At 44.5% G+C, this 24,876-nt stretch overlaps 2 protein-coding genes and 1 non-coding gene across 6 annotated transcripts in view; all 3 read left to right on the forward strand.

The window, feature by feature from the left end:
• Positions 1 to 1,322, forward strand: part of UBN2 (ubinuclein 2) — a 101,208-nt gene extending 99,886 nt beyond the window's left edge. For both annotated transcript variants that reach the window (XM_054656309.2, XM_054656310.2), the window contains one exon: positions 123 to 1,322. In XM_054656309.2, coding sequence (XP_054512284.1) covers positions 123 to 164 — 42 coding nt within the window. In that variant the 3' untranslated portion in view covers positions 165 to 1,322. The remainder of the gene's footprint in view (positions 1 to 122) is intronic.
• Positions 1,323 to 11,370: 10,048 nt separating this feature from the next.
• On the forward strand, positions 11,371 to 17,157 carry FMC1 (formation of mitochondrial complex V assembly factor 1 homolog). 3 transcript variants are annotated; one of them, XM_054656316.2, is made up of 3 exons: positions 12,141 to 12,369; positions 16,323 to 16,443; positions 16,765 to 17,157. In XM_054656316.2, the coding sequence occupies exons 1-3, from the start codon at positions 12,232 to 12,234 to the stop codon at positions 16,803 to 16,805; spliced, it is 300 nt and encodes a 99-aa protein (XP_054512291.1). In that variant the 5' UTR covers positions 12,141 to 12,231; the 3' UTR covers positions 16,806 to 17,157. The 3 variants fall into 3 exon arrangements, with proteins under 3 accessions (XP_519418.2, XP_054512291.1, XP_054512292.1); XM_054656317.2 differs by having other exon boundaries at positions 16,768 to 17,157; XM_519418.7 differs by lacking the exon at positions 16,765 to 17,157 and having other exon boundaries at positions 11,371 to 12,369; positions 16,323 to 16,617.
• On the forward strand, positions 11,549 to 11,621 carry TRNAR-CCU (transfer RNA arginine (anticodon CCU)). Its single transcript has one exon. It is a non-coding gene; the product is annotated as a tRNA-Arg (tRNA).
• Positions 17,158 to 24,876: the final 7,719 nt, after the last annotated feature.

The following is a 24,876-nucleotide window of genomic DNA, read 5'->3' on the forward strand; positions in this document are numbered from 1 at the left end:
AAGGACAGAAATTAGTGTGAAATAAAGCCAGGGAATGATTTAGAGGTCAGTATGGCCAGTTGCTGTGAGCAAAAGATTTTTTTTTTTTCCAAAAATAAGACTTGTTTCTTCTTTTCTTACAGGGGCCTTGCCTTAGAGATGTCTCTGAACAATTTGGACCCTGACAAGAAGGGTCAAGGAGAAATCGGATACTCTTGTGATTCCCCCAGTCAACCACTGTTCCAGTTGCTTATCTGCTGAGACAGCAGTTCTTGACCCCAGCTACACATTAAGCTTAAAAAAAAAAAAATTACTGTTGCTTGGACCCTAGCCCAACTTGTGAATCAGAATTTCTGGGGGTGGGTCCCAGCCACTGGTGTTTTTGAAAGTCTCCCCGGGTAATTCTAATGTATATTCAGTATTGAGCCCCACTGGCCTGACACTTTCATTCCCACTGAAACAAAAGTAATCCACTACAGAGGAGAGAAGGTTGTTCCATTCTAAGCCATACGAGTTTTTAGTTATCATAGCTCCAAACCCATAGGAACTGGCGTGAGAGCATTCTTACGTGGGTGATGGATGTAGGAGCTCCAGCAAGCCTTGGAACATCTTGTCCCAGTATGTTTCTGCTTGTACAGGTATTCAAAATGAGAGCCAAACCCTTCTTTGGAATCCAACTCTGCTCTAGGCTAGTTGGCTGCCCCCAGACCAGGATTTAGCACCAACAAACTGAAAATGTGATCAGAGGATTGGGGCCACTAACATAACTGGAAAAGAAAAGCAGAAAAGCATTCTCCCAACTCCTGTTCAATTAATTCAACAAACAGCTGTGGCCATGGCTGCAAAGGTACCAAGGTGCAATGATTAAGAACTCTAGCTTTGGGGTCAGATAGTCCTGCGTTCTTATGCTGGCTCCACAAGGCCCACAAGCTGTGCACTCTGGGCAAGGTACCATATGAGCCTGAAGTTCCCATCTCCCCCTGAGAAAATCCCCAGAAAAGAGTTGTCTTGTAATCAAGCCCTTACAACACCTCTCATATTATAGGGTGCCCTCTCAATTACTTTACTTGGAAAAAGAACTATTTGCTTCAAATGTACATCACCTTAGATGACCTCAATTAATGCAAGTTTGGGGTATCTATAGAGGCCAAAAACCAAACAAAATCAGTTTTTTTAAGTGACAGAGAAATTTTTCAATTTTTAAGTGTATGAGAAATTCATAACATTTATCATAACTATTAATGTTTTAAGTGTTAAGTATGTTTTCATTGTTGTGAAATAGATCTCCAGATCTTGTAGAACTGAAACTGTGTACTCATTAAACAACTCCTTTTTGCCTCTTACTTCCAGCTCCTGGTAACCACCATTCAACTTTCTTTATCTATGACTCTGACAACTGTAGATACTTCATATAAGTGAAATCATGTAGTATTTGTCCTTCTGTGACTGGCTTATGTCACTTAGTGTAATGTCTTCAAGGTTAGTCCATGTTGTTTGTCATGTGACAGGATTTCCTTCCTCTGTAAGGCTGAATAATATTGCATGATATGAATAGACCACATTTTATTTATCCATTCATCCACTGATGGACACGTGGGTTGTTTCCACCTCTTGGCTATTGTGAATAATGCCGCCATGAATGTGGGTGTACAAATATCTGTTTGAGTTTCTACTTTGAATTCTTTTGGATATATACCCAGAAGTGGGGCTGTTGAATCTTATGGTAGTTCTATTTTTAATTTTTTGAAGAACTGCCATACAGTTTTCCATAGTGGTTGCACCCTTTTACAATACCACTGTTGGGTTTTTTCTCACACCTCTTCAACACCAAATGAGGGTAGTTGTTTTTTTCCCTTCCTGACACCAACCTATTCTCCAACTCTCCAGACACCAACCAAGAATCCTACCATTCAATTCCATTTTGACAGTAACTACCCAGAGTTACTATAAGACTCACAGCTTTAAGCATTCAGTCCCACAAGACTGCCTTCACTTACACGACCTGGGCCAGTCTCCAGTATTGGGTCCCCAGGTTACCCACACTTCTGTCTGACATAACTATAAATTCAGGGGTTCCCACAATCCTCCCAGATTTGATAATTTGCTAGAATGACTCACAGGACCCAGGAAAGTGCATTACTTACTATCGTCAGGTTATTATAAAGGATACAACTTAGGAACAGCTGAATGGAAGAAATAAATAGAGCAAAGTATGGGAATGGGAAAAGTGGAGCTTCCATGCCCTCTCTGGGTATACCATCCTCCTAGCACCTCAATGCATTACCAACCCAGAAGCTCCCAAAACCCTGTTGTAGAGAAATTTTAGTGGCAGTTTCATACACAGTCATATGTAGCCCTGACTGATTCGATCATTGGCCATTGCGGATTGACTCAATCATAACCTCTCTCCTCTCCCAACAGAGGCGTGGCTTTCAGGAAGAGAAAGTATTTCCCCTCTACAGAAACCAGGGCAGGCAATTAGGAGGGTTGTGGAGAGAGGATGAGAGGATTTTTTGTGAGTGAGCTACTGTGTTGAAAAGTGGATCTGGGCCGGGCACGGTGGCTCACGCCTGTAAACCCAGCACTTTGGGAGGCCGAGTCGGGAAGATCATGAGGTCAGGAGATCGAGACCATCCTGGCTAACACGGTGAAACCCCATCTCTACTAAAAATACAGAAATTGGCTGGGCACGGTGGCTCACGCCTGTAAACCCAGCACTTTGGGAGGCCGAGGCGGGAGGATCATGAGTTCAGGAGATCGAGACCATCCTGGCTAACACGGTGAAACCCCATCTCTACTAAAAATACAGAAATTGGCCGGGCACGGTGGCTCACGCCTGTAATCCCAGCACTTTTTGGGAGACCCAGGCGGGCAGATCACGAGGTCAGGAGATCGAGACCATCCTGGCTAACACGGTGAAACCCCGTCTCTACAAAAAATACAAAAAAATTAGCCGGGCATGGTGGCGGGCGCCTGTAGTCCCAGCTACTCGGGAGGCTGAGGCAGGAGAACGGCGTGAACCCGGGAGGCAGAGCTTGCAGTGAGCTGAGATCGCGCCACTGCAGTCTAGCCTGGGCAACAGAGTGAGACTCCGTCTCAAATAAATAAATAAATAAATAAATAAATGAAAAGTGGATCTGCCAGACACGGTGGCTCATGACTGTAAACCCAACACTTTGGGACGCCAAGGTGGGTGAATCACTTGAGGTTAGGAGTTTGAGACCTCACTGGCCAACATGGCGAAATACCTTCTCTACCAAAAAATATAAAATTTAGCTGGGTGCAGTGGCATGCGCCTGTAATCCCAGCTACTCAGGAGACTGAGGCAGGAGAATTGCTTGTTGAACCCGGGAGGCAGAGGTTGCAGTGAGCCAAGATGGTACCACAGCACTCCCGCCTGGGTGACAGACTGAGACTCTGTCTCAAAAAAAAAGAAAAAAGAAAAGTGAATAGAATGGAATACAGTATATCCTTCACTGAGGTTTCACCTTCCATTTTGTTACCTGCTATCAACTGATGTCTGAAAATAGGTGACTACAGTAGTTAGATGTTTTGAGAGACCACATTCACATAAGCTTTATTATAGTATACTGTTATAATTATTCTATTTTATTAGTCATTAGTCTCTTACTGTACCTAATTTATAAATTAAACCTTGCCATAGGTATGTGTGTATAGGAAAAAACAGTCTATATAGGATTCAGTACTATCTGCAGTTTCAGGCATCCACTGAGGGTCTTGGAACGTACAGCCCTCAGATAAGGGGGAACTACTGAATAGGCATAGAGTGAAAGTACAATTGTTTGAAAAAGCCGATAATGTGCTGGGGAATGCTGCATAGAAGCTAATATTATGCCAGTGGCTTTTGAGGGAAAAAAAGCTTTATTATCACAAGTCAACTGGCAAGGAGATAGGAGGGAGGCAGCGGTCAAACTTGTCTCCCCAGTCTGTGGGTGGGTCCAGCCTTTATGGCCTGGCCATCTAGTCCCAGGTGATGCCAATGTAGCTGGTCTGCCAGGCTGGTGGTAGTAACAATTAGGAGGTTACAGCCCTTTCTGTTTCACATGCCTGGACAATTTTGGCTCCGTGTCACCTCTCACAACTTAAGTAATGGTTAATCAGCTTGAGCTTGTCCCACGGCTACAAAAGGAAGCTCAGTCCCTAGATGACTTTTTAGAGCAGAGCTGCCCTACTAACCTGGAATGACCATTTCTAGACTATTATGCAAGAGAAATATTTTTTATTTAATTTTTAATTTAAGCTACTGTGTTTGAGGTCTCTTTCTTACAGCAGTTTAGCCTTTAATTAATACATATAAGAAATCAGTTCAGAAGCCGGGCGCGGTGGCTCACGCCTGTAAGGCTCAAGCCTGTAATCCCAGCACTCTGGGAGGCTGAGGTGGGTGGATCACGAGGTCAGGAGTTCGAGACCAGCCTGACCAACATGATGAAACCCCATCTCTACTAAAAATACAGAAATTAGCTGGGCCTGGTGGCGCATGCCTGTAATCCCAGCTACTTGGGAGGCTGAGACAGGAGAATCGCTTGAACCCAGGAGGCGGAGGTTGCAGGAGCCAAGATCGCGCCATTGCGCTCCAGCCTGGGCAACAGAGTGAGACTCTCTCAAAAAAAAAAAAAAAAAAAATCAGTTCAGAAAGAGAAGACAACTGATATATACACAGAGCTTTCTGACCTGACTTCATCTGCTTAAATATACAATTTTTTTTTTTGAGATGGAGTTTCACTCTTGTCACCCAGGCTAGAATGCAATGGTGTGATCTTGGCTCACTGTAACCTCTGTCTCCCAGTTCAAGCGATTCTCCTGCCTCAGCCTCCTGAGTAGCTGGGATTACAGGTGTCCACCACCACACCTGGCAAAGTTTTGTATTTTTAGTAGAGATGGGGTTTCACAATGTTGGCCAGCCTGGTCTGAAACTCCAGATCCACCTGCCTTGGCCTCCCAAAGTGCTGGGATTACAGGCGTGAGCCACCGCTTCCAGTCTTTTTTTGTTTGTTTGTTTTGTTTTTGAGACAGAGTCTTGCTCTGTCACCCAGGCTGGAGTGCGATCTTGGCTCACTGCAACCTCCGCCTCCTGGGTTCAAGCGATTTTTGTGTCTCAGCCTCCCAAGTAGCTGGGATCATAGGTATGCACCAGCAAGCCCGGCTAATTTTTGTATTTTTAGTAGAGACGGGGTTTCACCATGTTGGCCAGGCTGGTTTTGAACTCCTGACCTCAAGTGATCCACCTGCCTCGGCCTCCCAAAGTGCTGGGATTACAGAAGTGAGCCACCATGTCTCACTAAAGTGTACAATTTAATGGTTTTTGATATAACTGAAACCACTACCCCAAATGAGATTTTTGTCACTATAGATTGAGTTGCATTTTATATAAATGGATCATATAGTATGTAGGCTTCGTGTCTGGTTTTGCTCAGGATAATGACTTTAGATTCATCCATGTTATCACATGCACCAGTAGTTTGTCCCTTTTTATTGCTGAGTAGTATTCCACTGTACTGATAGGCTGCATTTTATTTATTCGTCCCTGTTGATGGACATTTTAATGAGTCTATTATTCACACATCGAGGGTGACTCCAAATGTGGTGTCACCACATATAAAAAATTTCTTTTATATTCAACCTCATTTTCAAGTGGTCAAGCAGTCCCTAAGCAACAGCTCAGTGCCTAACACTGCAGTAGTTTCTAGGCTGACTTACCAAACTTCCACAGACCCAGTCAAGAAGGAGACAATGAGTCCAATGGGTTCAGATAGTTTATTATTTACACAGACAGCAAAAGCAAGATGGTGTCTGCTCCCATGTCCCCAGCCCAGCAGGATGATGATGAATCATAGCTCATGATGATGAAGATAGCGCAAGTGGTGGACTGCTCTGCCATGGAGCCAAATCCAAACTACAGCCAAGGTGTTTTACAGACTTACACAGAAGTCTGCAGCTGTACCATAAGTTAGAATAAAGTGGAAAGTTCCGTGCTCAACTGAAATTAGACAAGTTGATGAGAAATGGCCTTGTAGCAGTCTCCCAAAAAATAGGGATGAGAAACTGCCTTACAGTAGCTCCTTACCGGGCATATCGCCTTTTGCATCAGGAGCAATCACAGGGCATTCTACTGAAAAGTGGGGAAATAGATTTTGGGGGTGCCTGACTGCAATATACATGACCTACATGGAGACGTGCATGGTTGCCAAGATGCCGTGGCAGACCATTCCTACACTCATCATATGCCATAATGACATTTTTTTTCTTTTCTTTTTTTTTTTTTTTAGATGGAGTTTTGCTCTTATTACTCAGGCTGGGGTGCAGTGGCACTATCTCAGCTCACTGCAACCTCCGCCTCCCGGGTTCAAGTGATTCTCCTGCCTCAGCCTCCTGAGTAGCTGGGATTACAGGTGCCTGCCACCATGCCCGGCTAATTTTTTGTATTTTTAGTAGAGATGGGGTTTCATCATGCTGGCCGGACTGGTCTCGAACTCTTGACCTCAGGTGATCCACCCGCCTCGGCCTTCCAAAGAGCAGGGATTACAGGCGTGAGCCACTGCACCTGGCTTCCATAATATCTTAAGTCACATGCCATAACAACAAAAATGCACTAAAAAATCACTAGCAGAATGAATTTGTGTAATTCACTGAGCTTGAAATTTCTCACATAAAATAAAAGTAGCATCTAAATGAATTCCAAAGTCACTTCTATGTCATCTGAATCAATTCAGAATTGTGACTCTACCAAATGATTGTCATTAAATTCATCATGCTAGGTGCATACAACCTGATAGTCAGGTTTCACCTCAGTAAATTATATACTTTTCCTCAAGTCTTTTTATTACAAACAGCATAGCAAATAAGAACTAAATAAATAAACTGTTTAGGTTTCCTTTTTTTTTTTTTTGAGACGGAGTTTCTCTCTTGTTGCCCAGGCTGGAGTGCAACGGCACCATCTCGGCTCACCGCAACCTCCACCCCCTGGGTTCAAGTGATTCTCCTGCCTCAGCCTCCCAAGTAGCTGGGATTACAGTCATGCACCACCACACCCAGCTAATTTTGTATTTTTTTAGTAGAGACAGGGTTTCCCCATGTCAGTCAGGCTAGTCCCGAACTCCTGACCTCAGGTGATCCGCCTGCCTCGGCCTCCCAAGTGTTGGGATTACAGGCGTAAGCCACTGCGCCTGGCCAATTGTTTAGGTTTCTAAGAGTCTCAGGAAAACTGTCCTCCTTGGAGGTTCTATGTGATCTCTATTTGACAATTACTGGAAAAATGATGGCAACTGAGAGAGCTGCCTCAAGATATCATCACTCAGGTACGACATATTCCATAATGGTGGGCCATCTCCAAACAAAGCTAATAGCACTTTGCAGGTTCTATCGTGGAGATCAGCTATTCCAGGGCCAGCCCCAAAGACCAAAGACCATAGCTCCACACGGGAGCTATATTACATCATCATAATGACCCAGATAGGTACCAAACTCTCTGGGTGATAGTTTTAATTTAATTTAATTAATTCATTAGTTTTAATAATTATTTTATTGTGTTTTAATGTTTTTACTCTTTTAAAACCTTCTGGCTGGGCGCAGGGGCTCATGCCTGTAATCCCAGCACTTTGGGAAGCCAAGGCAGGCAGATCACTTAAGGTCAAGAGTTTGAGACCAGCCGGGCCAAAATGGTGAAACCCCATCTTTACTGAAAATACAAAAAATTAGTCTGATGTGGTGGTGCACGCCTGTAATCCCAGCTACTCCGGAGGCTGAGGCAGGGGAATCGCTTGAACCTGGGAGGTGGAGATTGCAGTGAGCTGAGATCACGCCACTGCACTCCAACCTGGGTGACAGAGCAAGACTCTGTCTCAAAAATAAATAAATTAATTAAATAAACCACTTCAAAAAGAAAAAAAATGTCTGGTGTGATGGCTCACGCCTGTAATCCTAGCACTTTGGGAGGCCAAGGCGGGTGTATCACTTGAGGTCAGGAGTTCGAGACCAGCGTGGCCAACATAGTGAAACCCCATCTCTATTAAAAATACAAAATTACCATCCTGGCTAACACGGTGAAACCCCGTCTCTACTAAAAATACAAAAAATTAGCCGGGCTTGGTGGCGGGTGCCTATAGTCCCAGCTACTCAGGAGGCTGAGGCAGGAGAATGACGTGAACCCGGGAGGCGGAGCTTGCAGTGAGCCAAGATTGCGCCACTGCACTCCAGCCTAGGTGACAGAGCGAGACTCCGTCTCAAAACAAACAAACAAACAAAATTAGCTGGGCATGATGGCATGCGCCTATAGTCCCAGCTACTCGGGAGGCTAAGGCAGGAGAATCACTTGAACCCGGGAGGCAGAGGTTGCAGTGAGCTGAGATCTTGCCACTGCACTCCAGCCTGAGCAACAGAGTGAGACTCCATCTCAAAAACAAAACAAAACAAAACAGAAACACCTTCACAAAAAGAAAAAAAAATTTTTTTGAGACAGGGTCTCACTCTGATACCCACGCTGGAGTGTAGTAGTGTGATCAAGGCTCACCACAGGCTCAAGCGATCCTCCCACCTCAGCCTCCCAAGTAGCTGGGAATACAGGCACACACCACCATACCTAGCTAAGTTAAAAATTTTTTTGTAGAAGTGGGTTTTCGCTATTGCCCAGGCTGGTCTCAAACTTCTGAGCTCAAGCAATCCATCTGCCTCAGCCTCTCAAAGTGCTGGGATTACAGGCATGGGCCACTGCTCCCAACAATTATTATTATTTTAGAGACAGTGTCTTGGTGTCACCTAGGGTGCCATGCAGTGGAGAGATAATAGCTCAATGCAGCCTTGAACTTCTGGGCTAAGTGATCCTCAAACTACTGCATAGCTAGAACTACAGTCACGCACCACCATATATACATCGATTTTTAAAATAGAGACAGAGTCTTGCTTTGTTGCCAGGCTCCTGGGAGATTTAATTCTATCACTGTACACTCGGTTAAATAATTAGTTGGTGTGTCTAGCCAAAAAGTAGTATCCGAAAACCCTCAGTATCTGGAAATACGTACGAGTGGGAACTTTTTTTTTTAGACAGGCTCGCACTCGCTGTGTCACCTAGGCTGGAGTGCAACCTCTGCCTCCTGGGTTCAAGCAATTCTCCTGCCTCAGCTTCCAGAGTAGCTGGGACTACAAGCACGCACCGCCACACCCAGCTAATTTTTGTATTTTTAGTGGAGAATGTGTTTTTGCCACGTTGGCCAGGCTGGTCTTGAACTCCTGGCCTCAAGTGATCCGCCCCCCTTGAGCCTCCCAAAGTGCTGGGATTACAGGCGTGAGCCACAGCACCCGGCCAAGAGTGGGGAACATTTAAAATGGTAATCTTGAGAAGGCTGTTTAAGATGTTAAAGTTCCTTAATTTAGCCAGTGTGGTAATCAGCTGAGGGTGCTGAAGAGTGACCTATAATGAGGCTGGGTTTTGAACAGAATCTCACATGTTAATACAAATGAGTTTATTATATTTTGTATTTATTATCAGGAGCATTTTTTTCCTAAAGATAAGGCAGGGTATCAGGCTAAGGAGATGATAGGAAAGAAAAAAATCATTTAAAAGCTTAAAAAGACAATAAAGTTGTAAAAATTTTTCTAAAAAGAAAAAATAAAAAGGCAGGATCATCAAAGCAGCTTTTTTTCCCACGAACTAGGCACGCCACATGTTTTTTACCTTTTCTTAACTTCGAATCCTATCGCCCTTTTTTTCTTCTTTACAGACTAGAAGTCTGTGGGCTGTTTGGCATGCAGTACTTTTAAAGTATTCATTAGTGGCCAATATTTAGAAGGAAAGCTATAGCATTAAAACAGATTTCCAGAGTTTCCTGGAAAAAAAAAAGTTTTTTAAAGGATTTGCTTTCCTAAAATGGCAACAATCAGTGGAGGTGAGTAATGGCTGCCCCCTGGACAGGTGGGCTAGTTGCTGTCCAGTTCACCAGGTTTCCAACCAAGCCAGCTTTACTCATTAATGAACAACTGATGTTCCATTTGTTTGTCATTCCTGCTCAGTAGCTTATGTCTCCTAGCCACTGGGGCCAGACAGTGCCAATCCCTTTAGGAGCTTCAGACTAAGCTGTTATGACTATGCTACCAAGGAATAAGCCTGGTGAAGAAACAGGCTTTTCTGTTAGGTACAGGACTTTCGGAGCTGAACAATTTCCCAGTCTGATGGAAGAGACTGACAACTACAGTATGGAGTAGTGGCCATGCACCTACATTAAGAGTTATTTACGATGAGTAAATAAAGGGAGCAACAGGGGACCAGAGGAGGTGAAATGAATAATTTTCACCTTGCCGTATTGACTTCAAGGGCCTGGAGAAGCGTCTAACCTAGACTTCTGGAGTAAGCTGAAGCCCAAAGGGTAAAGAGGCATATTAATACAAATGGTTAAGTTTCAGGCAGAGGGAATATCAGGTAAGGTGTGTGGTGGGGAAGAGACAATGAAAGTGGAGATACCTGGAGCAGAGGGTGATAAGAAGCGAAAAGTGAGAGATGAAGATTAAGGTACAAGCGAGCATCAATTTATGTCGTCTGAGCTTTATCTTAGGGACAATGGGAAGCCCCTGTGATACTATAAGGGTAAGTTTACTGGGACTCCGAAGTGATTTGTTCGTTATACAATTAGGAACAGAACCAAAAAATGAACTGCTAATTTTAAAAATTAATTCCTAATCAATGTACTATTACTTCCCAGCTGTCCCATGTTTATCGCTGACGCACCAATTCAAAGGACACGGCACATGTTTCTTTTTTTTTTGAGATGGTTTCGCTCCTGTTGCCCAGGCTAGAGAGCAATGGCGCGATCTCGGCTCACTACAACCTCCGACTCCAGGGTTCAAGCAATTCTCCTGCCTCAGCCTCCGGAGTAGCTGGGATTACAGGCATGCGCCACCACGCCCGGCTAATTCTGTATTTTTAGTAGAGACAGGGTTTCTCTGTGTTGGTCAGGCTGGTTTCAAACCCCCGACCTAAGATGATCCGCCCGCCTCGGCCTCCCAAAGTACTGGTATTACAGGCGTGCGCCACCACGCCCGTCCTGCGGAAATGGCCTCAACGCTTCAACCGGAAGCAGAAATTGACCGCGGCAGGCGCCATCTAACGGCCACTGGAGCAAAGCTCCTCCCGGAAATTCGCAACACCGGAAAAGGTCCGGCTGCTTCCGGTAAAAACCCACCAGAGCTGACGTTCAGAGGGCGAGTCTCGAAGATCCGGCCAATTTGACCAGCGCGCTGTGCTCCGCGACGGCGCATGCCCGCTTTTGCGCAGGCGCGGGGACTAGGGCGCAGGCGCGGAGACTATTGCGCAGGCTAGCGCGTACGCAGAAGCGTGCGCGCGCCCGTTCAACGTCCAGAGCATCGGTGCAGTTTCGAGGGTAAAGCCTTTGGCGCAGTGATGTGGACTTTTGTTCTCTAACTACAACTCCCAGCATACGTCACCCCTCACGTGGGCTCTAGGTGTGGTTTCGTGGGATAGGGTAAGGCGAAAATGAAGTGACGATGACGTACCAAAGAGGAAAATAGTTGAATATGTTGTGTGAGCGCGTCGTTTGCAGAAGCCCCAGTGGCCTAATGGATAAGGCATTGGCCTCCTAAGCCAGGGATTGTGGGTTCGAGTCCCATCTGGGGTGGCCTGAGACTTTTGTCCTTTTTTCCCTTTCTAAACAAAGCGAAATATGCCAACTTTACTTTTTTTTTTTTTAAATGGGAAGTGTGTGTGTGTTTTTACTAGCTGGTGGGCTGCAATTTTCGAGAATCTGCACACACCCATGTCCTTTGTCTGAGCCGCAGGTCCCCTGGGATTTGGGGAGACGTCAATACGTTGAATTTTGATATCCCTTTTATAAATCATTTAAAAATGTCTTCTCAGCGTGTTCCATATTAAATCCACACCCACACCCCCCGCCGGGCCCGCTTCTCCTGAGACTCAGCGGTTGGTCGGCTAACGGGCATCTTCAATGACGCAGTGAAGAAAAGCCCCTGTTTCCCCAAACCCTTGTTCTGGGTTAGAGGTCCTGGTACCTTCAGCTAACAGTCGGGTTTCGTTTGATTTTGTTAGGGCGCCCCTGGGCCTTCGATTAATAAGGTTCGGTCAACGGACAAGTGAGCGGTTCCACTGCTCGTCAGTCGATAGGGGGAGTCGGTAGTCTGTCCGACCGTACCATTAGGCGCCTGGGCCGGAGGAGGGGTTTTCAGGGTGTAGGACGCCGCTGGGCACCACGCTCGGAGAAGGACAGGACAATGGCGGCCTTAGGGTCCCCGGCGCACACTTTTCGAGGACTTCTGCGGGAGTTGCGCTACCTGAGCGCGGCCACCGGCCGACCCTATCGCGACACCGCGGCCTATCGGTACCTTGTGAAGGCTTTCCGTGCACATCGGGTACGGGAGCCATGTCCCGGGTGCTCTACGTGCTGGGGAGGGAGGAAGAGCCGGGTCTGGGCTAGGGTGGGGAGCACGGTGTTTAATTCCTGCATTTCTGAGGCCGACCCTCCCACGGAGCCCTGGTTCTGACCAAACCAACCCAGGCCCTAGGCTCCATGCTCTGGCATAAACTCGGGGACCAAAGGACCAGCGGCGGGGCGCAGAGTCGCTCTGGGGACGTCAGCCTGTCCTGCAGAGGGGCGGACCCGTCCCGAAGTATTTCATTGGCTGGTCTGTTGCCTCTGCGGAGGGTAGTCAGGGAAGTGGAATGGAGGATTCAATGCTGGGGATAAAAGAATGAAGATGGAGTTGAAGGGTGTACTGTCGCTAGACTTAAAGCCACAGCATCTGGCCAACAATTTCCTCACCCTTCCCCTAGAAAAGTTATTCTAAGAAGCATTTCTTTTTGAGGCGGAAAAGAACAACTGGGCTTTAGGGAAGGAAACTTGCTGCCCTTGAGCAATGTGGGGAAAGGGAGAACGATCAACTGTCGAATTTCTGAGCCACGGACGTCAGAATGTAAAATCTTAGAACTCAAATTCACCTAGTTTTTAAAAGGTGGCAACGTTAGGGTCTGTGCTAGGAACCTGGTCTAAACAGGAAGAATCAGATGCACATGTGTCCTGTCCTTTAAGACGCTTGCTGCCCACCTGAGGAGCCATACAGTAACGTACTGAGGATAAATAAGTGCTCAAGGTGTAGACAACAGGGGCTGGGGTATAAAGAAGGGGTAGTTAGGGAAGGTTTTCCGGAGGAAATTAATCAGGGACCTGAAGGCTAATTTGGAGTTAGCAAGTAAATTGGGGTTAGGGTCCAGGTTTAAAAGCTACACAATTGAAAGCCCAAGGGGAGAAAAATTGCCAATTGAGAGTGGTTTAGCCCTAAGGTGTGGTGGGTGAAGTGGAGGTAGATGAAGTGGTAGGCCGAACAGGAACTTAAACTTTATTGTAAGTGTAATGGGAAGCCATTCTAAGATTGTGATCACCTCCCAGGTTCAAGCGATTCTCCTGCCTCAGCCTCCCGAGTAGTACAGGCAGGCGACATGCGACACCATGCCCGGCTAATTTTGTATTTTTAGTGGAGACGGGGTTTCTCCATGTTGGTCAGGCTGGTCTTGAACTCCTGACCTCAGGTGATCCGCCTGCCTCGGCCTCCTAAAGTGTTGTAATTACAGGCGTGAACTACCAAACCTGGCCCCATTCTAAGATTTTTAAGGAGGTGACATGATTATAGTTGTACCTTATGGGGATAACATTATTACCCTTGAGAGAGACTTGGTAATGGTTCTGAAATTCATGGTACATTCTGGAAATACCACTCTGGAATGCACTTGAGCATAGGGGAAATGGTTTCTATTTCCTTCAGGCTCACAGCTAACTGAATAACCATCCCATTTTCTCTATCCTTTCCCTCCGGAGAAGGGATTCTATTAGGGAGAAACCTACCCTTTCTCCACAGGGAAAATACAGTGTTCTATTTCATTTGATCTCTTTTGGGTTCTTGTGATCTATTTACTGTTTCCTGTCTATTGCTGACCCTTTTGTCCTCATGATTCAGGCTCAACCGAATCAAGAGCAGTATTCTATCCTACATTAACCTAGAATTCCCATGTCAAATTCCACAAATTTGGGCTTATATATTAATAGAAGTGGATGCTATGATTTGTTAATGCTTGACATTGGTGTTGATTTCTCATAAAATTTACTAAAAAGTTAAATTTGTATTAAAGCAGATTAATTCTGTTTTTAAGCAGCTAATGAATGTTGCTTTCAACATGATCTGCAGATCCTAAAACCCACATTCTAACAGCATGGGCAACATAGTGTAGTGAGACATCCTCTCCAAAAAATTTGAAAATTATCCAGGCGTGATGGCCCATCCTCTAGTTCCAGCTAATTGGGAAGCTGAGGTGAGAGGATCACTTGAGCCCAAGAAGTCGATCAAGGCTGCAGTGAGCCATGTTCATACCACTGCTCTCCAGCATAGGCCATGGAGCGAGACCCTGTCTCAAAAACCAAGAAGCCACACACATTCTAGTTTTCAGATTCTAACATTAGATATTCAAATAGAGAAAGGGGATTAGGCCAGGAGCGGTGGCTCACACCTGTAATCCCAGCACTCTGCGAGGAGGCGGCAAGTGGATCGCTTGTGCCCAGGAGTTCACGACCAGCCTGGGCAACATGGTGAAACCCTGTTTGTATAAAAAATACAAAAATTAGCCGGATATGGTGGCGTGCGTCTGTAGTCCCAGCTACTTGCGGGGCTGAGGCAGGAGGATCACTTGAGCTGGGGAGATCAGCAGCCATGTTCACGCTATTGCACTCCAGCCTGGGCAACAAAGTGAGACCCTGTCCCCCCCCCCAAAAAAAAAAAGGGTTGGTGGGGGGCGTATTATGTAGGCAGTGGTGCCCAGATTTATCCACATTTGGACATGGCTCCTTTAGTCCCTCAGAGCTATGCACACATCCCCATCTCACCTTTCCTGCCCCTTTCTCACAGCCTTGAATACAGAACTAGTCAAAGAGGGTGCAGTGAATCTCAAAAGTTAAGTATGATGAAGAAAAAAGGTTTGGAGTCATTTGGGGACTTTGGAATGGATATGGAATTTCTAGCTTCTTAAAGTCATGAGTCCAGATTTTTCAAGATGGATAAGCAAATTGTAAGAGCGAGAATAGCCATTTCTCAGTAACTGTGGGGACTGGTTCCAGGACACCCCCCACCCCCACTCAGGAATACCAAAATCCATGGATGCTCAAGTCCCTGACATAAAATGCTGTAGTATTTGCAATATAACCTATGCACATCCTCCTGTATACTTTGTCATCTCTACATTATAATACCTTATGCGGTGTAAATGCTATGTAAATAGTTGTTATACTACATTGTTTAGGGAATAATGACAAAACATATGTTTGGTAAGACATGATAATCCTTTTATTTTTTTCTGAGTATTTTTGATCACAAGTTGATTGAATCCAAAGATGCAGAACCCATGGATATGGAGGGCCAATTGTAATAAGTAATATGAACATAAGCATACTAGTTTTATACATGAAACCTTCATTTGTTACTATTTAGCACAAAGCTATCATTTTTCAGACAAAAGTTTTCAATTTTCTTTCTTTTTTTTTTTTTGTTGAGATGGAGTCTCCTTCTGTTACCCAGACTGGAGTGCAGTGGCCCGATCTTGGCTCACTGCAAGCTCCGCCTCCTGGGTTCACGCCATTCTCCTGCCTCAGCCTCCTGAGTAGTTGGTACTACAGGCACCCGCCACCACACCCGGCTAATTTTTTTTTTTGATTTTTAGCAGGGACAGGGTTTCACCGTGTTAGCCAGGATGGTCTCAATCCCCTGACCTTGTGATCTGCCCGCCTCGGCCTCCCAAAGTGCTGGGATTACAGGTGTGAGCCACTGCGCCCGGCCAAGTTTTCAATTTTCATTGTAATGAAAGGTATATGCCACATTAATCAAAGTCACAGAAATATAAATAAAGCAGTCCTTTATTTGCTTGAAAGGGAGAAAGTTCTACATAATATTCTTTAGGTGACATTAATGATCAGTGACCTAATTATAATTTCCATATCTACCATTAACCAACCTCTGAGCATCTCTGGACTTTAGTTTCCTCATCTGTAAAATTAAGGAATTGAAACTAGATGACTTCTTGCAGTACTGACTGAATACAGGGACATTCAATGCAACTCCTTTTAAAAATCCGAACTAGAGGTCAGCTTTACTAATAATTATAGAGTGCCTCTTTAGATGTATTAAGTATACATGTATATACATACATGTCTGTATTTCCTCTGTGCAATTTACTTTCACTCTAGTGAATCCTTATTTATTAAATCTTTCTCTGTGGACCTGTATCTCTAGCTGGGTTAAGAATTTCTGACTTGCTGCTTCTCTAGGTCACCAGTGAAAAGTTGTGCAGAGCCCAACATGAGCTTCATTTCCAAGCTGCCACCTATCTCTGCCTCCTGCGTAGCATCCGGAAACATGTGGCCCTACATCAGGAATTTCATGGCAAGGGTGAGCGCTCAGTGGAGGAGTCTGCTGGCTTGGTGGGTCTCAAGTTGCCCCATCAGCCTGGAGGGAAGGGCTGGGAGCCATGAACATGGAGAATATCCTTGGATGCTGCATTCATAGGAGAATTGAATAATTTCTATCAATATGTATTTATCATTAAATTTTTTTTAAGTTTAAGGTTTTTCTCTGTAATTTTGTTTACTAGTTCTTAGGGGAATTAACTGGACATTTCATCTTTACTCTCAGTGAATTTACTGAACTTTTTGCACTAGACTGATGTTGTTTTTCTACTTAAAAAATTTTTTTTTTATTTTATTTTAAAAGTAGTACAAGCCTTAGCCAGGCACGGTGGCTCACGCCTGTAATCCCAGCACTTTGGGAGGCCAAGGCAGGCGGATCACCTGAGGTCGGGAGTTCGAGACCAGCCTGACCAACATGGAAAAACCCCGTCTCTACTAAAAATACAAAATTAGCCAAGCGTGGTGGCACATGCCTGTAATCCCAGCTATTCAGGAGGCTGGGACAGGAGAATCGCTTGAACCCGGGAGGTGGAGGTTGCGGTGAGCTGAGATCGCGCCATGGCACTCACTCCAGCCTGGGCAACAAGAGCAAAACTCTGTCTCAAAAAAAAAAAAAAAAATTAGTATAAGCCTTTTGTTTAAGGAATTCAAATGTTATAAACATAAAATAAAAGAAACCCTCTTTTCCTTTGTCCTTTTCCCTTGTCCCCATTACCAGGTGGTCACTATTGCTAACAGTTTGATGTGCATCTTTCCAGATATTTCCTACACATATACAATTATACCTACATATCTCATTTAAAAATACATAAATTTGATGTGTTACAGTCCTGGCAGGAAATAGGTGGCACACTCAAATAGGGACATTGAGGAGAGTTAAAGGGATACATAAAGATGTGGGCGAATTAAGGTCGAGATGGTGAAGCTCTTAGGGGTTCTCAATAGTAGAGAGGTCTTTTTATATTTTATTTTTAATTGGGCAGCCCCTGAACCAGAATAGATTACGAGAGACTCTCTCCTAGAGAGTTCTAACCTCCCTAGGCCTGACCAGTGCAGGCCCTTAGGCTGAGGAACATGGCCACAGCTCAGCTGTAACCCACAGAGAGGGATGGATGAGTACATAGACATCTCTTTCTGTCTCCTAATCTTGTCAAATTGTTCCTTCTCTTGAACTCCCTATCTGGGCAAATAGCTCCACCATGCACTTGCTAACCAAGACAGAAACTTGGGCTTCATTTGGTATTCCTCTCTCCTTATTTTTCACAATTATTTAGCAATTTCAGCTTCTGCAGTAGCTCTAATAACCTTCTCCTCGTCTGTCTCCACTGCCTCTGTCCTAGTTCAAGCACTGAGAATCTTTTGGCTGAACCAATAAAATAGTCTCCTAAAGGGTCCCTTTGCTTCTTATATCCTTATTTCCTCAAAAATCATTCTCTTTCTGTGAATTGCCAACACTTACTTACCTTTGGCTCCTTTATGGTATATGTCAGTTTCTTCTGGTAGGTAGATAACCTCTTTTCTCGGGGACTACGTCTCATTCATCTTTGCAGTTTCCAAAGCACCTTCCACAGTGACTTACACATTGCATGTATTAAATGTTTTTGAATACATAACTTAGCTCCACTCGGAGAGGTACAATCTCAACAGAACTATTCATAAAGCAGTTCAAGCTGGGTGTGGTGGCTCACACCTGTAATCCCAGGACTTTGGGAAGCTGAAGTGGGCGGATCACCTGAGGTTGGGAGTTCCAGACCAGCCTGACCAACATGGAGAAACCTCATCTCTACTGAAAATACAGAATTAGCTGGGCATGGTGGCACATGCTTGTAATCCCAGCTACTCAGGAGGCTGAGGCAGGAGAATCGCTTGAACCCAGGAGACAGAGGTTGCAGTGAGCTGAGATTGCACCATTGCACTCCAGCCTGGGCAACAAGAGTGAAACTCCGTCTCAAAGAAAAAAAAAAAAAAAAAAAAAGGCCATTCAAAACACCATCTCTTCTAAGAGGTTAACATTAAAATAATAGTATTAATAGGTCAAACAAGCATTTATTCGACTGAATGTATATAAAAAAGAAATGTTTAACATACCTTTTTTGTTTTGTTTTGAGACAAGGTCTCACTCTGTTGCCCAGGCTGGAATACAGTGGAGTAATGCAATCTCTGTCTCCCAGGTTCCAGTGATTCTTCTGCTTTAGCCTCCTGAGTGGCTGGGACTGCAGGCATTTGCCACCACACCCGGCTCATTTTTGTATTTTTAGTAGAGATGGGGTTTCACCGTGTTGGCCAGGCTGATCTCGAACTCCTGACCTCAAGTGATCGCCCGCCTGGGCCTCTCAAAATGTAGGGATTACAGGTGTGAGCCACCATGCCCAGCTGACATATGTTTATTTGTTCTCTGTTTTATTTCATGGATGCAGGTTTGTTATTAATACCGATATTTTACTTTGGTAAGAGTGAAGAAAGCAAAAGGGTGAGGATAGGTTAATGTTTTGATTTCCGTTGTTGTTACCATATTGAATATATACAATAATATGTACATTATAATATACAATATTATATAATGTTTTTCCTTTTTTTTTAAATAGAGATGGGGGTCTCACTGTGTTGCCCAGGTTGGTCTTGAACTCGTGGGCTCAAGTGATCCTCCCACCTAGGACTCCCAAAGTGCTGGGATTATAGGCATGAGCCACCATGTCTGGCCATTATTTTTCAAGAAGATATTTGAGGCAGAATTGTCTAATGGTAAGAAATATTACAGTTTTGAAGTCATATAGATTTAGATTGTTAAAAAATAAATATTTAGGCTGGGCACGGTGGCTCATGCCTGTAATCCCAGCACTTTGAGCGGCCGAGGCAGGTGGATCACAAGGTCGAGAGATTGAGACCATCCTGGCCAACATGGTGAAACCCCGTCTCCACTAAAAGTACAAAAATTAGCTGGACGTAGTGGTGTGCGCCTGTAGTCCCAGCTACTCTGGAGGCAGAGACAGGAGAATCGCTTGAACCCGGGAGGCGGAGATTGCAGTGAGCCAAGATCACACAACTGCACTCAAGCCTGGTGACAGAGCGAGACTCCGTCTCAAAAAATATATATATTTATATTATGATTCTACTTTTATAATTTACCAGATTTGTGATCTTGGGCAGGTTAGTTGACCTGTGCTTTTTCCTCCTTATATTAAATGGGAAGGCCAACAAGGTTGTTGTAATAATTGAGAATAATGTTTATATAAAACACTTAGGGCTGGGCATGGTGGCTCACACCTGTAATCCCAGCACTTTGGGAGGCTGAGGCAGGTAGATCACTTGAGGTCAGGAGATTGAGACCATCCTGGCCAACATAGTGAAACCCCGTTTGTACTAAAAATGCAAAAAACTAGCCAGACGTTGTAGCACACCAAGTATTCCCAGCTACTTTGGAGGCTGAGGCACAAGAATTGTTTGAACCCGGGAGGCGGAGGTTGCAGTGAGCTGAGATGGCGCCACTGCATTCCAGCCTGGGCAACAGAGCAAGACTGTGTCTTGGAAACAAACCAACAAGCAAACAAAAAAATCAGACATTTGCATGGTGCATAATGAGTGTTCAACAAAGAGAAAATCTTACTGTTTTTTATCTTTTTACTTTATTCTCATTCCTTTTATCATGAACCCTTTTCTAAGCCCTACTGCCATCAGTCTTCAGAAGTGTATACGTATTATGTTATTATGGTTTAAATAATTTACTCAGGCCATTTCTGTTCACATATAACCAACCTGTACCTCCTATTCATAGTCGCACCATCAATAATCAGCTGAAGTCGGTGTTAGAAAGAATTGATTCTAGAACACAAACTATATTGGCAGTAAAACTCTAAATTGGAAGGTCCCAGCCTGGGAATCCTGAGGTTTTGGTTACTAGTCTAGTGATAAGTGATAAAGCAGTAGTGATAAGTGATTTACTTCATTTTGCTGTCTCTTGCTTACCTCCTTTAATGTCAACTGCTCCCCCCTCCACCGGATTTTCCTTTAATAGTACTTAAATATGCTTAAGACTTTTCCTTCTAAAAACTACTCTGCCTCTATCTCAAATGCTTTTTCAGCTACTACCCGCTGTTCCTCTTCACAAATGAATTAACGTATTCAAAGACTTGAATGAATTATATTCACTTGCTGTATTTTTGAAACTTCTAAAGTAAGTTGTATCAAGGTAAATTTACATATGATAAATATACTCATTTTAGGTGTACAGGTCAATGAATTTTGACAAATGAATACACCTGTGTCATAAATATCCCAGTAAAGCTATGTAACATTTCCATCACCCCAAAAGGTTATCTTGTGTCCCTTTGCAGTCAATTCCCCTTCCCCACACCTGGTCTCGGCAACCACTGACCTGCTTGTTGTCACTATAGATTTGGCTTTTCCAGTATTTTATCTAAATGCAGCCATACAGTATGCAGTCTTTTGAGGCAGCTTCTTTTGTTGAGCATACTGATTTTGAGCCTTAACCTTATCTTTTTTTTTTTTTTGAGACGGAGTCTCGCTCTGTCGCCCAGGCTGGAGTGCAGTGGCGCGATCTCTGCTCACTGCAAGCTCCACCTCCTGGGTTCACGCCATTCTCCTGCCTCAGCCTCCTGAGTAGCTGGGACTACGGGCGCCCGCCACCACGCCCGGCTAATTTTTTGTATTTTTAGTAGAGACGGGGTTTCACCGTGTTAGCCAGGATGGTCTCCATCTCCTGACCTCATGATCCACCCGCCTCGACCTCCCAAAGTGCTAGAATTACAGGTGTGAGCCACTGCACCCAGCCACCTTATCTTGTTAGTAATCCATGTTGTTGTTATGTATCCATTTTCTGCATTTTTCACCACTTACTCATCCTCAATGCACTGCAGTCTGGTTTCCGCCCCTCTACTACCACCAAAACTGCAACCCAGAGGTATAGATGACCTTCAGGACACCAAACCCAGTGGATCTTATTAATTTTTTTCTCGTTTGTTGTCTAGGGAGCATTTGACACTATGGGCAATTCCCTGCTTTTCCCTTGGCTTTGATGACACCACATTCTTTTTTTTTTTTTTGAGATGGAGTCTCGCCCAGTTGCCAGGCTGGAGTGCAGTGGTGCGATCTTGGCTCACTGCAACCTCTGCCTTCTGGGTTCAAGTGATTCTCCTGCCTCAGCCTCCTGAGTAGCTGGGATTAACAGGCGCCCGCCACAACGCCTGGCTAATTTTGTATTTTTAGTAGAGATGGGGTTTCACCATGTTGGCCAGGCTGGTCTCCGACTACTGACCTCGTGATTTGCCCGCCTTGGCCTCCCAAAGTGCTGAGATTACAGGTGTGAGCCACTGCGCCCGGCCCACATTCTTCTGTTTTTTTCTTACTCTAGTCATTTTTCAGTTTCATGTTCTGTGTATCCCTTACATGTTGGGTATTCCTCAGGGTCCAGACCAAGGTCCTTATGTCACACCCTACATGGTTTCCCCTGAGTGATCACCTCCACTTTCATGACTTCAATTATTCTCAAAATGCTTGATAACTCCAGTTCAGGCTCCTCTGGCATGCTGAAGACCTGTATGTCCAACGGCCTGGCAGATGACACCACTTAGATAACTCAGTTATCTCAAATTCAATGTGTGCGAAATGGAACCTCCTCATCTTCCCCTACAAATCTCTCCTGGTATTCCCTATCAGTTCAATGACACTTTCACTCAGTCCCTGAAGCCAGAAATCTAAGTTATTCTTTACTGCTTTCTCTCCTTCATATCTTCAGTTAAACAATCACTAAATCAGATTTTACCTCCTAATAAGCCCTTCAATTTTTATTGCTGCTATCCTAGTGTAGACCTCTTACATCTCTTCCCTTAACCACTGCCCTCCCTAATTGGTCCCTTTTACCTCCAATTGTGCTCTCTTCAAGTCCATTTTCCCCTATGCAACACAGATCTGATCTTGTCATTCTACTCAGAACCCTTCAAAGAAAGACTTTAACAAGAACCTCCAGGGCCTGGCCCTTGCCAGACCTCTTCAGCTTCATCTCTATTCTCTGTGTTTGACAGTCCAGCTAGAACTGGATACAGAAATTCAGTTATTGGGAGCCATGGTCTTGATTTCAACATTTTGCTGTTCCTCATACAGGGAAAGCTCTTCTTCCAATCATACTCCCCTTCAATAGCTCTTTCCTATTCATTCTTCAGGATTTCAGGTTAAATTTCACTTTCTTTTCTTCAGCAAGGATTTATGAATGCCTACTACATGGGTGATACTGCCTTAGCTACCCTTACCTTTTCACTCTTAAACATGTGGGGAGGTGGCTCCTGTTTGTAATCCCAGCACAGTGGGAGGCCTGGATGGGAGGACTGCTTGAGGCCAGAAGTTTGAGACCAGCCTGAGCAACATAATGAGACCCTGTCTCTAAAAAAAATGTAAAAATTAGCCAGGTGTGGTGGCATGCCCCCATAGTCCCAGCTACTCAGGAGGCTGAGGTAGGAAGATCACTTGAGCCCAGGAATTAGAGGCTGCAGTGAGCTATGATCATAGCCACTGCTCTCCAGCCTGGGCGACAGAGAAAGACCATCTCTAAAAAAGAAGAAAAGCCAGGCATGGTGGTCCACACCTTTAATCCCAGCACTTTGGGAGGCTGAGGCAGGAGGATGGCTTGGGGCCAGGAGTTTGTGACCAGCCTGGGCAACATAAGGAGACACCTTCTCTACAAAAATAAAAATAAAAAAATTAGCTGGGCATGGTGGCGTATGCCTGTAATCCTAGCTGCTCAGGACGCTGAGGTAGAAGGATCCCTTGAGCCTGGGAGGTTGAGACTGCAGCAGTGAGCCATGTTTGCGCCACTGCATTCACCCGGGTGACAGAGCAAGACCCCATCTCAAAGATATAAATTATTTTAAAAAGTTTCTTTCAAGCAATATAGTTTATATGCTTACTGATTTTAATTCCCCTGTCTTGAATAAACCAATTAACTAGTTCTTTTGGTTTAGGTTTGGCTCTTGTCATTTCTCCTCTCCACAAACTTCAGATATTAATACATTTTCACTAGAACTGAGGATGTTTCTGGCTATAAAGTATTGAGTTCCTTGTCTGGTTAAGTGTTAGAGATACAAATATGAACATGTGATAAGAACAAGATGTTCACATACTAGGATTATGTGGTGGGAAAAGAAATCTGTGTTGCTCTGAACTAAAGGCAGGCTAATCCAAGGCAGTCTGTAAAGTAAGTTTTAATTTATCCAACTAAAAGATAGTAATTTTCAAAAAATTTGAATTTTAAAATCTACATTAATAGGCACCGGCCGGGCACGGTGGCTCATGCTTGCAATCCCATCACTTTGGGAGGCTGAGGCAGGCAGATCACCTGAGGTCAGGAGTTCGAGACCAGCCTGGCAAGCATGGTGAAACTCTGTCTTTACTAAAAATACAAAAATTAGCTGGGCTTGGTGCCGGGTACCTGTAATCCCACCTACTTGGGAGGCTGAGGCAGAGAATCGCTTAAACCTGGGAGGCAGAGGTTGCAGTGAGCCAAGATCCCGCCACTGTACTTCAGCCTGGGTGACAGAGCAAGACTGTCCCAAAAATTAATAGGCACCATGTTTATAAAATTTGATTGTATGTACCGACGCCCCAAGTAAAACCGCAATATTAATTTGTATGATATAGCCTTTATTTACCATATTTAGTTCATAAATTACAATAAATTGAAGGGTTGTCTGTTCTGGACAGCTAGCAAAACATGTTACTTGTACCTATTCTGTTTTAATTACCTAGTTTTAAATATATAGTTTAATCCTACTTTATATTATTTTGTTACCCTCTGAGACCTTGTTCCTGGAAGAGGAATGGTTATCATTGCTAAAATGTAGACATAGACATACAGAGATTTTTTTTTTTCAGATGCTAAGATGAATACATGGTTACTACACTTAAAAATTTTGCTTTGGGAGGCCAAGGCGGGTGGATCACGCAGTCGGAGGCCATCCTGGCCAACATGGTGAAACCCCATCTCTACTAAAAATACAAAAATTAGCCGGGCGTGGTGGCAGGCTCCTGTAGTCCCAGCTACTCAGAAGGCCGAGGCAGGAGAATCACTTGAATCCGGGAGGTGGAGGTTGCAGTGAGCCTAGATTGCGCCACTGCACTCCAGCCTGGTGACAGAGCAAGACTCCATCTCAAAAAAACCCCAAAAAAACAAAGAAACAAAAAAAAAATTGAAGGCCAGGCACAGTGGCTCACGCCTGTAATCCCAGCACTTTGAGAGGTCGAGGCAGGCGGATTGCCTGAGCTTGGGAGTTCAAAACCAGCCTGGGCAACATGGCAAAACCCCGTCTCTACTAAAAATACAAAAAATTAGCTGGGCGTGGTGGCTGGCACTTGTAATCCCAGCTACTCAGGAGGCTGAGGCAGGAGAATTGCTTGAACCTGGCAGGCA

This window comes from Pan troglodytes, chromosome 6 (genome assembly GCF_028858775.2).
Source record: "Pan troglodytes isolate AG18354 chromosome 6, NHGRI_mPanTro3-v2.0_pri, whole genome shotgun sequence".
NCBI lineage: Eukaryota > Metazoa > Chordata > Mammalia > Primates > Hominidae > Pan > Pan troglodytes.

Bases quoted from the DNA above. Each gene is read 5' to 3' on its own strand.
- FMC1 (XM_519418.7), top strand. From the start codon at position 12,232: ATGGCGGCCTTAGGGTCCCCGGCGCACACTTTTCGAGGACTTCTGCGG. The intron at 12,370-16,322 runs GTACGGGAGCCA...CTGCTTCTCTAG, and splicing joins AGGCTTTCCGTGCACATCGG to GTCACCAGTGAAAAGTTGTG.